The sequence below is a fragment of the Aquila chrysaetos genome, chromosome 25 (genome assembly GCF_900496995.4).
Source record: "Aquila chrysaetos chrysaetos chromosome 25, bAquChr1.4, whole genome shotgun sequence".
Classification (NCBI taxonomy): domain Eukaryota; kingdom Metazoa; phylum Chordata; class Aves; order Accipitriformes; family Accipitridae; genus Aquila; species Aquila chrysaetos.
Genome location: NC_044028.1, coordinates 16,489,439 through 16,502,884, shown reverse-complemented (window position 1 = coordinate 16,502,884; position 13,446 = coordinate 16,489,439). Strand labels below are relative to the sequence as shown.

At 37.3% G+C, this 13,446-nt stretch overlaps 1 protein-coding gene across 8 annotated transcripts in view; it reads left to right on the top strand.

Moving 5' to 3' along the window:
* The window catches only part of KATNIP (katanin interacting protein), a 64,607-nt gene that overhangs the window by 15,564 nt on the left and 35,597 nt on the right, over positions 1–13,446 (top strand). For 7 of the 8 annotated variants that reach the window (XM_041120125.1, XM_041120124.1, XM_030002502.2 and 4 more), the window contains 5 exons: positions 1,363–1,526; positions 3,594–3,706; positions 4,152–4,266; positions 4,699–4,905; positions 9,078–9,218. In XM_041120125.1, the coding sequence (XP_040976059.1) occupies positions 1,363–1,526; positions 3,594–3,706; positions 4,152–4,266; positions 4,699–4,905; positions 9,078–9,218 (740 nt within the window). The remainder of the gene's footprint in view (positions 1–1,362; positions 1,527–3,593; positions 3,707–4,151; positions 4,267–4,698; positions 4,906–9,077; positions 9,219–13,446) is intronic. The other variant, XM_030002505.2, reaches the window with a different exon arrangement.

Here is a 13,446-nt window from a genome sequence, read left to right as displayed (position 1 = left end):
AGTCCTTAATTGAATGAGTCTGATGAACTTGAGTTTTGAAAGGTCTGAGATAAAGTTTTCAGATTTACCATACTCTGTGGTTAAGACACCCTTTTCAAAAAAGCAAAATCCAGATATGTCCCAAGAAAGCACTAAAGCTAAAAGTTTTGAAAAGTCAAAATATTAGTTTCTTAATTGGCAGAAAACCAAATTGAGGAAAAGAAGCTAATTCTTTTTGGCTTCAGAATAAATCCTCTTTGTAGCTTCTGAGACCCTCACCCACCATCTGTCTGAGCAGATGCTTGCTTTGACTGCTTTCCAAAGATGTGCGTAGCATTTTCTCAGGTTATAATAGTGCTTGTTAGAACTGTTTCTGTCCAACTATCACTTTAAATTCTTAAATTAATTTCACTTCAGGGGGATGGTATAGTACAGAAAAATAAAAAGGATTTTATTCTGTCCCTGTATTTGCAGAGATGACTAATGCTTGTTGAAAGTTTTTATGAGTGTAGATGGCATAGGGCTTAAAGAGTGTGAATGCACACAAATCTCAGTTCAGTTTTAACTTCCTGTCTTTTCAAGGTAGACTTCATGTTCCTAGCGTCCACTGCCATTTTACTCTCCTGCTTAGTAAACCTTACTGCAGCATTATGAGCACTCTTGCATATCAGCCTGTTCTTCAATATTTTCACTTGATCTAAATGTCTGTACAACTTCGGTCTCTTTTCTTCCCTTGACTTTTTAAGTCCTTGAATATAACCACTGTGCTTCTCTTTTAGTCCAATATCAGATCCTCTATTGTTAAATTTTACTGCCTTTCTTTTAAGCCTGTTTATAGGCTGTGACGTTCCTATTTCTCCGTGATGTTTGGGAAGACTGGGATGTATATGGGCATTTTGATGACTAACTACTTAAATGATAAGGTCATTTATTTTATGTTGCAAATAGCAATTCCTGACTCCCCTTCTTTTGCTAGAAGACTCTGGGGATTCCTCCAAAATAGCTGAGCACCCCAGTTACACTGAAAAATTCTGGTGTGTTGAAATTATATATACTTATTTTTCAATGAACTGTTACAAGGCATTTCTATTAAATACTGGAACAAAGCAAGTACAAAAAATCTTAAAGCATAAAAATTATGTTTCTCATTTGTCAGTTTTCCTCCTCTTATGATACTGTTTCAGCTGTTGTCTAAAGTAGATGTGACCCGGAATCTTAATATAAAAACAAACTGGAGCAATTCAGCCTTGCTTAGGATGGTTACAGACTGCTAGCAAAGCCCTGTGTCAGTAACTGAATCAGGTGTTTCAAACATATGCTGTTGTAATGTTCCATACTTGTATGTCCAGACAAATGAGTATTCCTTCCTTCTTTTGGTGGCAGGACCATTAAGTCGACCAGAAAGACCACTTTCAGCAACTCGAAAGAATGTGTGTGAGAGAGATCCTGATCTCTCAGTTTCAGCTGTGGTTAAAGCAATGCAAATTGAAAATGAAGTCTTGCAGAGAGACCTGCAAAGGCAGACAGTTTCCACAAGCCCTCAAAAGGTATGGCAGAATACAGAAGAGGGCTGTTTGATCAACTAGCAAAATCCCCATGAATTACAATGTCTTACACATTAAGATTGTGTATGAATGAATAGTGATGCCTCATAAGTGTAACTGAATTTGTATTTTTCTTCCATAAGGTGGTTTTTGTTAATCTCTTTCCTCAGGATAGCATCCCACAGCTCTCTCCTGATTTCAGGGATCACTGAGCAACTGATAGACCAGTCACATGATACAGTCAAATGCACAGCTGCAGGCCCGGTTGAGCCATTTTCATTCTGGAAGCTTCTTAAGCAATATAATGTGTGATTTCCATACTAATAAATCGTACCTTTCTACTGGACTCATTAATATGGGCACTGTTCCCTGTTAATACATGCTCTCCTTTTGGAGCAGAGCTGTCACGTACACTGCTAGCTGTTAGTGAGGAGCTAGTATGGGTTTTCTGCACCAACATATGTTCATCTCTTATCTCCAGCAACCATGTTTAAAAACAATTATAAACAAAGAAATCAACAAAAATCCATTCCCTTCTGATTCAGATCAGACCATTGTTCCTCGTTAAGTTAAAGAATAAGGAAGTTTGTGTTGACAATCCTAGCTAAACTTTGAGCATAGCCAATAATTGGGTTCTCCTAACAGAAAGAAAGTACATAAAGAAATTTGAGCATAAACTGAAATTTACAAAACTATCTGTTTTGGACAGTGTTCATGGATTCAAAGTCTGCTTCCAGTTTGGTGTTTAGGAGGCTTATTTTTCTTGAAGGAAAAGAGATATGCCTAGACATTCTTGGAGTTACTCATTTGAATTCTGAGAGCTTCCAAGACAGCTGACTAACCTAAGCTGATGCTGCCTGAAGTTGTGAGTTGGTGCTATGATGAATATATATCCACTGTCATCACTGAGCCAACATTAGGTTTATGGGGAGTTTTGGTTAGGAGCAAAGGTGAAAATGTTCTTTTACTATAGGTAGGTACTTTGCATATGATTTCACCATCTGGGCCAACTTTTCAATCTTATTCCTCTTGTTTTTGAGATATTTATAGCTTCGTGATTGAGAGAACAAATTCCATTGAAAATTCTCACATAATGTGTCTTCTTGCTAACTTTAGGACTAATTTTAATATTGTGCTTAAATGAAAAATAATGAAATAATACTTAAAATAGATGTAATTTTACCCTGACACTTGAGATGGAGTTTCAAAACCCCACTGTGAGTTTTCAGTCTTAAAGCTGACCTAATGATCTTCCAGCAGTAATTTAATTTTGCTTACACAATTAAGGGATTCTGGAACTTGGCCTTTGATATTTAAATGTATAACAATGCAGAATTTTTAATTCTAAAAAAGTAATTAACTTCTAAGCATTTCAAAGTTCTCTTACTCTTCAAAAATAATAGAAATGGAAGTGACCTAAGAACAGAAGGACTGCCATTCCTCATCTGACTGGTTGTTCACTGTGCTGAGTATTCTGTCTTGTGACAGAAGCTACCCAGATTTTTAGGAAAAATAAGAAAGGCAGCAGTGTATACTTACAAAGTGGGGTACAGGCAGAGAAGGAGCCCATAGCATTGTAGGAACTGCAGGACTTTTTCTCTGTTTTCTCTTAGATAGTTACTACTGATAGTTCTATATTTAAAAAAATAAATCACGATTTTATTCTAATAAAACTGAGCTTTTTAGGTTTTAAAAGTCTTTATGATCCTTTTTTGGAGAAGGAGACAGTCTAGGCAGACCTCTGCCAAAGCTTTGGCCAACTCTGAGTCCTATCAAATGTATACAATGAGATTTCAGACATACATATATATTTTTAATAGTCATCAGAGAATGCTTTTACATTACTTTTCTTCCACATAGAATATCAAGCTTCAAGTTCAGCTTTTTCATTGCAAATCAAGACCAATTCTGTTAGATGTGCTTTAACTCAGTATAGAGTTACAGGTTAGCTGAGGTGAGCTGAGACCAGAGCTGGGCCCAAACTCTTACTTATTCCAGAGATGCAGACTGATACTCATTGGTACATGGAGAGCAATGTGAATGAAACATGTTCATCTTTTTCTTACTTAGAAGAAATTTTCTGTTTCATCTGTTGTTTCTGCAATGGCTGAACCTCCAGAAAAAAGCCGGACAAGGACTCCAGTCACAAAAGGTGTTGAGAGAATTTGTCCTTCTGGAAGCAGGTATATATATTTCCTTTAAGGCTAGCTTCCTTTTTTGAAGAGATATTTTTCAGTATACCACCAGGTGTAGTGTAGTACCACTACACCTGATAATCTTTAGATACCTGGGACATCATGCAAGTAGTAGCAAATCAAGGAGAAGGTTGCAGCCTTGGCCTAGTCTCTGTAGATCAGGGAACTGCCAACATCTCCCTCTGTTTGTCTTTATATTACCTATGTATTACTTTTGCAAACTGCCTCACACCCAGCTGAGAACTGGAGCCCAGTCTTTTAACCAAAGCTGGGATGCTGCTACAGTTGTCATTCAGTGTAGGGGTACATGGGATTCTTCCGCGGGGTGTGTGGGTTCATCCTATCATCTCTTCCCATTTGTACCAACTAAACTATTTCTTAAAAATACAAGAATTATGAGGAAGTAACACATAAAAGAATATGTATGTTTCAGACAACAGAAGAAACTTCTGAAAGTCCTTCCAGAGCCTGAGAGCCCTTCTGCCTGTGACAATGAGCTATCCCGGTCTGATGATAAACCTGAAGTAGATTCCATGTTGAGAGAGAAGGTTTGTGTACATATGCACCGGAACTGATGCTTCCCAGTATTACTGAAATAAAAGTATATTGAATGATCTGTATTCCACCAATTCTGCCCCACATCAACTAATAAAACTATGGCATGGTAAGAGAAGAGAATTTATTACTGTTCCTTTGTTCATCAGAATGACAAAGGAATCAGACAAAGAACAGAGACCTGTTTTCTCTTTAGGCTTTGTAAGAGGGTGATATGTTCTCTTCTCTTACCCTGCCATAGGTTTATTAATTGATGTGGGGCAGAATTGGTGGAACCCAGAATGATTGAATGTCATCCAGATAGCCTTGAGTTTGCAAGCTTTTTGCTTCTGACTCGTCAGTACTGCAGTCTTAACAGTCTTTATTGTGTTCCACATTGTATTGTTTTGTCACTTATGTTTATACCATATTTCATTTTGATCCAGGTGACAACCAGTATGGAAGTACATGATGCCATTTATGTGACTATGGAACTTCTTTCTAACTGGGGAAATCCAGTAAATGTGGGCCTGAGTGAGGTGGAATTCTTTGATTTGTACAACGAAAAGATAATTGTGTCTCCTCATGATGTGGACATTCGAAATGCTGACAACCCAGGGGATTTGTGCTGCTTGGTCAATAAGAACTTAAATGTAAGACAGCTTAGTCCTGGATGTGAAAATTTCTCATTATAATATTTCTTTAATATTCTGTCACTAGGTTTTTTGTTTAAAAACATGATTGCATTTGGAACCTGACTAGCATAACAACTATCTGATAATTTAAAAAAATACAGATATTGCTTATTACTAACAAATCCAGCTTTTCTGTCCAAGATGTTGGTATTCAGTTATAATTTTGCTTTAGAGCAGAATTTGATTAATTTGCCTGACTTACTTAACCGAGCAACTGGAAGGAGGCAGCTTTAACTCTGCCTACTTGTATGTTAACTCTGTGGTATTGTCTTGGATGAAAGAACACATTCAGTTTTTAAAGTATTGTAATCATAGTATCTGTAGAATGACATCACAAAACTCTAAGGACAGGGAATTTCAAATTTTTACATATGTCTGCTGATAAACTTAAGTAATTCTTGTGATCTGAAGGTATAGGAGCTTCACTGCTAACTTCTTCCAGATGTTTAATATTAATTTAGGTAAACTTAAGAAGGAAACACGCTTATTTTCTCCTGTCCCCTTGTTATTCTTTTATCTAGGGAAGAATCATGGAAGAATAAGAATGCGTAGGTAGGTAGTTTCGAACAAGAGATTAAGAAGAATGTGTGGCATGCTAAAAGTATTTCATGGCTCTTCTGTGAGATAGTAAGATGAGGAGACATAAGGTGCTTACATACTAAAGAATATGGACACAAGAGAATAACTGGCATGAAATTCTGATGCGGCTGAAGAGCTTAGCAAATGTCCATAGCCCTTCATATAGCCATAATTTCATTTGTGCTGCACATTCACTGTGTGTCCTTTGTCTCCATGGGACTTTAGAGCTAGGATTCCAGTAAAAATTAGTATGATTTTAGTGGATGAGGCTACTAAATGACTTAGTCTATTAAAAAACATAAATTGTAACTCATTTCATGCTAGAGATACTTTTCAGTTAGCAGGGTGAATGGGAATAGAAAGTGGGCAAATATGCAGTATTTTGAAATTTAGTTGAAACTCAGTATGGAGTACTATTTCCAGACAAATATTTTTACTTGAAACATCTTTCTTACACTCTCTCGAAAATTGTAGTTTGGGTGTCATAAATACCCATTCTCCTTTATAGGCTGTGCTCTCTGGCAGATGACACTCAGTAGTAGTGGTAGTACTAGTGACTCTCAGACTTTCTAGATAATTATAAATTATTTCTAGATTATTATAAATTATGTAGTAATATATTCATTAAGCCATTACAAACCTGTTATTCTCAGCATTTCTCATGTATTTATATATCCCATTATTCTTAAGTAATGAGGTTTTATATTTCATTGATTAATATATTCCTTTGATTTGTGACACTGTAATCTCCTCTCTTGAAGCTGGAAAGGTATTGCATCAGAGAAAAGGCAATCTGGACAGGGAATATGGTCTTAGAATGTGGATATGTGATAACTGAACTGCAGACTCCTTCAGAAGTCAAAGCAGCATTTCCAGTTTGTGTACATTTCAGATCATACAGAACGCTTTTGGGTGCATTAGAAAAAAACAACAAATTAATGAATCTCCAAGCAACTAATATTTTCAACAGAATGAAAACGTAACATGAAAACTTACTTTGTGGAAAACTCACTTTACCATGGTTAAAACACTTCCATCTTTGATCATTTAGGTGTACATTTTTCTTTGAGAATAGACATAGTCTTACTGAAGATCAGGGATTTTATTTATTTATTAGTTTATTTATTACCCTTGCAGACTTTTAAGAACACTTAAATTGCCTCCTCCCTTATACTTCGTGATATGCTGTAAAAGAGAAAAATGCCTGGCAGAACATCAGGTGCTCTCAACTAAGGAAATAGTGCCTGATGGAATATAATGCTTAATAAGACGTAGATTAGGCATTTCATTGAAATTGTTTTCTGTAAACCTTTTTGATTCTTATATGCATATATAGATCTTTTAAACCTCAGAATAACAAGGACAGGTAACTGTAATTCTAGAAATATCTAACAAAGGTATTTCTTCACAACGGTGAACCCTCAGACCCACATCATTCCTCATCACAGTGCTTCAGCCTTCCTTTACCCTCCATCAGGTATACCTTCAGTGCCCACATAAAGCAGTGTCTCAGGCCAGTCTCCCACAAAATTTAAGACCAAAGGTTCCCACTCTCACTTTTTTTCCTTGATCCAGTTCAAATGTAATTCCTACTCCTGACATATCGGTTCACCCTGATTGTTCAAAGAACTTTTGGGCTGGATTTTTCAGTGCTAGTTGCAAAGACAGTAACTCCAGACTCGAGTACATCATGTGAAGGCAAAGACATCACCATCACTCCTAGTGATAAAACATGAGAGTCCTCCACCGTCTCATGAGTTTTGGCATGGATTCATCAAGATGCCTTCCAACTTCTGGTGTCAGATCTTTGGCATGCTGACGGAGACTGTAACACCTGTGAGTTTGTGTATCCTGTCCTAAGCGGTTACTTCCACTGATAAACAAAATGATCTTTACAGCTGCCTCTCACTCAAGACCCAATACTTGGCGTGGCTCTGATATGCCTTCTATTGTTTGGAAGATCATGTGCAACTTTACAGAGAAACTAGTGAGAAGCAGGAACAAGTCTCTCCAGAGTCCATTTTGCTGCTGAATCTGGTGCCCTCCTGTGAAGGCACCTCTGGCAGTATCTCCGTATGCACCAGAACCTATCGATTTCTAGGGCATCAGGTCCTGACCTGAAAGGACTGGAGGTAGATTGCCCATCAGATGTTGTCTGCTGTTGGGAAATGGTTTTTTTAATCATTCTTGTTCATAGTACAACTTCAGTAATGTGATCTAGCTTTGAAGTTGATCCTGGAATTGGATTCACACTGGTTTGAGGGCTATCCTTCATTTCTTTGATGTTAAGAGGCTTCTTTCCTTTTTTTATACAGAAAGGATTAAACCTGTCTGGTGCTCTTATGGCTGTTTATGCCCCAGACTGACATTCGAAGCAACAACAGTCTCCCAAAGCTTTTTGAGAGGCCTCTGGGGCAGAGGCATTGTGAACCATCAGAGCTTGGAATACGAAGATGAGCACTCTGAGAAGTTGACCTGTTCATGATATCTTTGAACAGACTGGCAGAGCTCTGTCCTTACCATCATTAGGCACACATCTGAAGTACTCAATAGGAAAGCTTTGTAGTTACTACCTTCAGGAAAAACTGAAAGACTCACTTCAAAGTGCAAGGATATGGAAAAATACTGACTTTGTGTACCTACTGTGTGACTATATGTACTGTGTATCCTTGAAAATAGAAAGGGAGCTAATTTATCTGCTAATCTCAGATCACTAAAATGTTGGCTGCCTGTATATTTACTTTGTGTCCTCGTTCATCTCTGGGTTTTTAGGTAACATTCAACATCAAGTATATTAATATTCAACATTTTGATTCTGAAACTCTTTACTCCTTGCTTCTTTCTGAGCTGCCACACATCCTTTTGCTCCATTTCTGAACATGTAGAGGGAGCAGTTCTGAACAATGTCCAGAATTAGGCGCTCTTTGGTACTTTAAAATGTCTTGATTGTCAGTTGTCTGTAAAATTAATGTTGGGAGTTTCTGTGATATCTTAGAAAATTTCAAGGGTAGAGTCCTATATATAGTTCTGAGGAATAGATCTGTAAGTGAAATTAGTTGTCTGCAAAGTCTGATTAAAATAGAGGTAGTGAAATAAAATTCTGTAAGATTCCCCTCTTTAGAGGGCAAAACAGAAGTGTAAGCACTTTAAGAAATCATAAAATGATTATGCAGTGTCCATTGTGCTCAGTGATCCCCTCTAGTGCCTGCAAAGCTGATTAATTTGATTAAAATAAACTGGGCTTGCTCTGACCCTGCAGTTACAAAGCATGGCAGACTGCCTGTCGTTTGTGAGCATGCAGATGTCTTACTGGGACAGCAAGCAGCTGACCTTTATCTAATTGTTAGGTTGTTGTGAGGTGTCTTACAGGCAGGAGAGTCGGATTTGCTGTTTGGAAATGAGGTTAAGGTTTTGCTCCTAACATAGCAGATTTTATTAAACAGTTACTTTTCTAATCGATGTATATTCTTCTGTGGGGTGGTGAGTAAATTAAAATATCCTGCTTTAGGAGAAAGAGTATTAGTGACAGTCTGCTTGTATGTGTTTTTTAGATCACGAAGGAAAGCTTCCTTTGGATGTGCCCTTTCTATCCACCTGTCCAACTTTACTTTGTTATCCGCAATCCCACCCGGTCACATGACTTTGGTATATCCAAGATCAAGATTTGGAATTACAACACAACAACTCCCAGTGTAAGTAGTCTTTTCTCAACTCCTCTGTATGTATGCTCTACCTTGCCTAGGGAAACTCAGTTTGATCTTCTTTCCGAAAGTATGAAATAAAAGTAGATACCATTTTCTCTAATAAAATAGGGAGCTAGGAAGAGTCCATGTCTACTGTGAAATTTGCTTTTGTCTTAATTGTAAGTGGTAGCAATGTAAGTGTTAATGCATTTTCTTTCAAAGCTATTAAAGGTCTCTAAAGACCTAATAAAAGGCTTGCGTATTCTGTCACTTAATCCTTTAGTGTGGTGAGAAATAAAGATACAAAGGTAAGTGCATCTTAATATTCAGGACTTTCAGTTGTTTTATCACAATATAAATAAATATGTCTTAAAATATGTGTTTTCTCATGTATATAAGTATAAATAGGTTGACTGTTGCTCAATCTCAGTTTTGGCACTTTAGTTAAAAAGTATACTAACTGTGTGTTCATAATAAAACAAGCAATCTAGTATTACAAGAGAGATATCTCATGGCAGATGGTCTCTTGTTTGTGTGTTTGAATGTCACCGTGAAAATTATTCTTGTTTGTACACTGCAATGTTAAGAAAAAAATCCCAGGTACTGGATCAAAGAGGATTTGCTGTCCTGGATTATAAGTAAGAGGCTTTATCCCTCTGGTTTTGCTCTCATCCATGTTCTTATATAAGCACACGTGGTAATTTATACATATGGAAGTGGCCATGGAAGGGACAGCTTAAACAAATTTACTATAACATGATTTATATTTATTTTCTGGAATTTTAATAGCTTTTTCTATTAAAATGTGAGCTACAGAATGTTCCATCATCATTAGAGAGTGCGAAAGGGACTGCTGTTTTTTGGAGGTAATAGTATGATTTGTTACCAAACCTATTGAATATAATGCAGGAAATACACATAAATGTATTTCCGTGTTTCAAGGCACTGTTTTATAATAAACCGCTATGAGGCAAGCTGTAAAATCCATTAGGAGTATAATCCCATGGATTTTGGTGGCAGTGTAGAAGTCTACACTGACTAAAGAAATGTCTTATTATCCTTAAGATGAAAGAATAATACAAAGCAGTTCTGCCTAATTCTGTAATTTGTCATGTGGAAGTTTTGTCTGAGAAGTATAAAACCCAAAAATATAATTAGCTAACAATTTTCTTCCTGCTAATGTAAATCCAGAGACAGACTCCTGTGGGGTTTTTTGGTAATCATTCTAACCTCCTTCTTTCCCCTGAAAACCATGTGAGAGGTGCCCAAGTACTTCTTAAAAAAAAAATAGGCAAAAAATTAATTCAGGCCAGTACTGTTATATATTTGAGTTTTAGAACTTGAGTCTGGAAGTAGAAAAAATATGTCTGAAGGAAGCTGTAAAAATCAGATTACATCATTGTCATAGTTTCCTTGATTCACTGAATTACAAGGAAAGTCCCAGAGAATGCTTCCTCTTGCCTTTATTTACTTCAGATGAGGTCTGCGAAAAAGGAGGTAATTTTTAGTCTGCAAGAAGAGATCAAGTGTAAGTAAGGGCAGCCAGTTCTTTTCAAGTTTGAAATATTCAGACATTTCATAAATACTTACTACAGCCTTGAAATTGCATCGTTACTTGATGCTATTAAAACTCTTTTCATAAGTTCCAATATAATGTCTGTTGTATGTCTTCACAAATCTGTGAGTGGAATTAATACTTAAATGCATGAATGTCTTAGTTGCTTTCCAATTGGATCATTTTTTTCTTCAAGCGATTGCCTATATGCATGTTTCTCCTGTGTGTATATTCATGTCCATTCTCTTGAGTTGGAGATTTTTTTCAGTGCTGGACTACTACTAGGGTGCATTGCCTGTAAGGATCCAGCAGCTTTGTTCCAGCAGAGTTAGGTTTAAGGAAGAACTTTTATCTTCTAGTTCTTGACTTCTTTTCTGTTGTTCTTTCTTTTTCACACTTCTGTGAGAAGTCAGGCAGAGGCAACTTCAAGTCCTCTGTCCAGGTATAATTCGCAGAAAAGTGCCTCTGGTTTTAAGCTTTGTCCTTCGTGCACAAATATCACTGAAATGGCCAGAAATGCCATCCTTGTTGCTTCATTGGAAGGCACTATCCCAGGAGGCACTCCGTGAGGGCTGAAAGTGCAAGCTGGGAAGGAACATCAAGAGAAACTGTAGAACTATTTTCACAAAATCTTTCATTTTTTTTCTCTCCGACGTTGATCATACCTACTTGCTTGTCCTGAGACATTGTGGCATTCTAATTACTCTTCTGGGAGGAAAAAAACCTGCCTTGGATGAAGTATTGTTTGTTTACAGGGTGACTTCTTGATGGAATTACTCAGGAGGAAGGGATTTCTCCAACCTCCTCATGCTCGAGGAGAGTTAAGCAGTGGTGCTAGGGAAGCTAACCATTCTGTCAATCTTTCCCACCACATCTGATCACTAAGCAACTGGAAGCTCAGAAGAGGGGTGGGAGGGAATGAAAAAGAGCAGTTCTTAGTCATGTGCCTGCATATGTTTGTTCTTGGAGTCCCCGAGATCTGTTCATATTTTTCCTCCCTGAGCCTCAGTTTGCTTAGAATTTTGGTGCAAGAGATTTTCATTAGCTCTTTTACTGGTTCTTCATGAATAGATGGTTCTTCTGAGCTATCAGCTGTTATTAATGCATGCCCCAGTTCAGCCTGTCTCTATTGTCCTAGAAATGTCTGTAGCTTTGGCTGATTCATCTTGATACAGTCCAGACACCTCTTTTGCTTCCTACAGTACCTATCCCAGAGATTCCAAAACATCAGAGAATGGGAGGTCATTTCCCGCTGACTTGAATAGTAATTTTGAAGTGACTGGCCCTTTTCTGTGCTTGATTGTCCCTCATTCAGGGAGAATAAGCTCCACCATCTCATTTTGTAATGTTTTCTCTGTCTACCTGTCCTCCTCCAGTACTGGTGGGTGGAGTGGGATTCATTTCAAAACATCTTGTTCTTAAGAGGTTGCTGATTTTAATTTAAAAAGAGGAAATTGACAAATACTTTTCAAAATATACATGTGTATGTTTCTGTGGTTCCATGCAGTTTATATCTGTTCCCAGGTCAAAGTACAGAACTAAGAGCAGTAGAGGCCAGGATATTCTATAGAAATGTTGCAGTTATCCCAAGTTCAACTGTGACTATCCAATATCTCTAGCATTAAAGGAGGACATTAACAGTCCAGACATAAAGAGATTCAAAAAATAACACTACTGGAGCATCCTGATAGTCTTTCTCTTCTCCATCATAGTTTCAGGCAAAGCCATGTAGTTAGTTTTTAATATATATAATTATTAAAGTGTTTTGATCCCCAATTAGATTAATTGAGCAGTGTCCTTGTTCAAGGGGAAAAAATATCATGTTTTATTGCCAAATGCATCAGTATAGACATATAGCGCTTTATGATACTCTAGGAGTAACACAGGCAGCCATAACATAATGGCCAATTAAACTGGGTTTACAGCTGTTCTCTGAGAAGTTAGTGAAGGTTATCATTTTCTATCAGGAATGTATCAGGAATGTGTCTTGCATTCCTACACGTACTCCTCCCCCTCAACTGTAGCTTTCTTGTTATGCCTGCATCTTCTGTTTTTCCTCCTGTGTAAGTCCATCTTACATTTTTTGCCTCATACATGTTATTATTTGAAAAGCAGTAGCATGGAAGTTATAAAGACTTGTAAGCTGTAAAGAGTGCATGCAGGAGTGAAGAACTGGAGATACTTGTACTTGAAGGTGAAAGGAGTAACTGGTTGAGGCTGAGAGCAGATGAAAATTTAAATCAGTATTGAAGGAGAACTGACATCCAGGAGATGAGCAAGAGGGATGAAGCTGAAACTTCTTACTTTCATGAAAAGCTTCTCAGTTTCCATGAAAATAAGGAAAGAACAGAGAGTCTTTAAAGACTCCATGTGATAGACACGTTACTGAAATTTAGAGGGCAGAAAAGAGATGGATTTTGTCTCATCTTCTGTATTTTCTTTGAAGATACCAGTATTTTTGTCAAGAGGGAGAAAAGGTTAAATGGAAATGATAAAGAGAATAGAAAGAACACTAGTTCCAACTTCAATGGAATGAAAAAATCAGGTTTTAGTGGGTGCCACAGAAAAGGAGAACATAGAAATAAGGTTGTGAGTGGCAGAGTTGTGTCTGGCATAAAGGCCTTCTATTTAAAAGGCTAGTTAAGTGTTGGAATAGGCTATCAAGGCAGATTATTTGAAAAC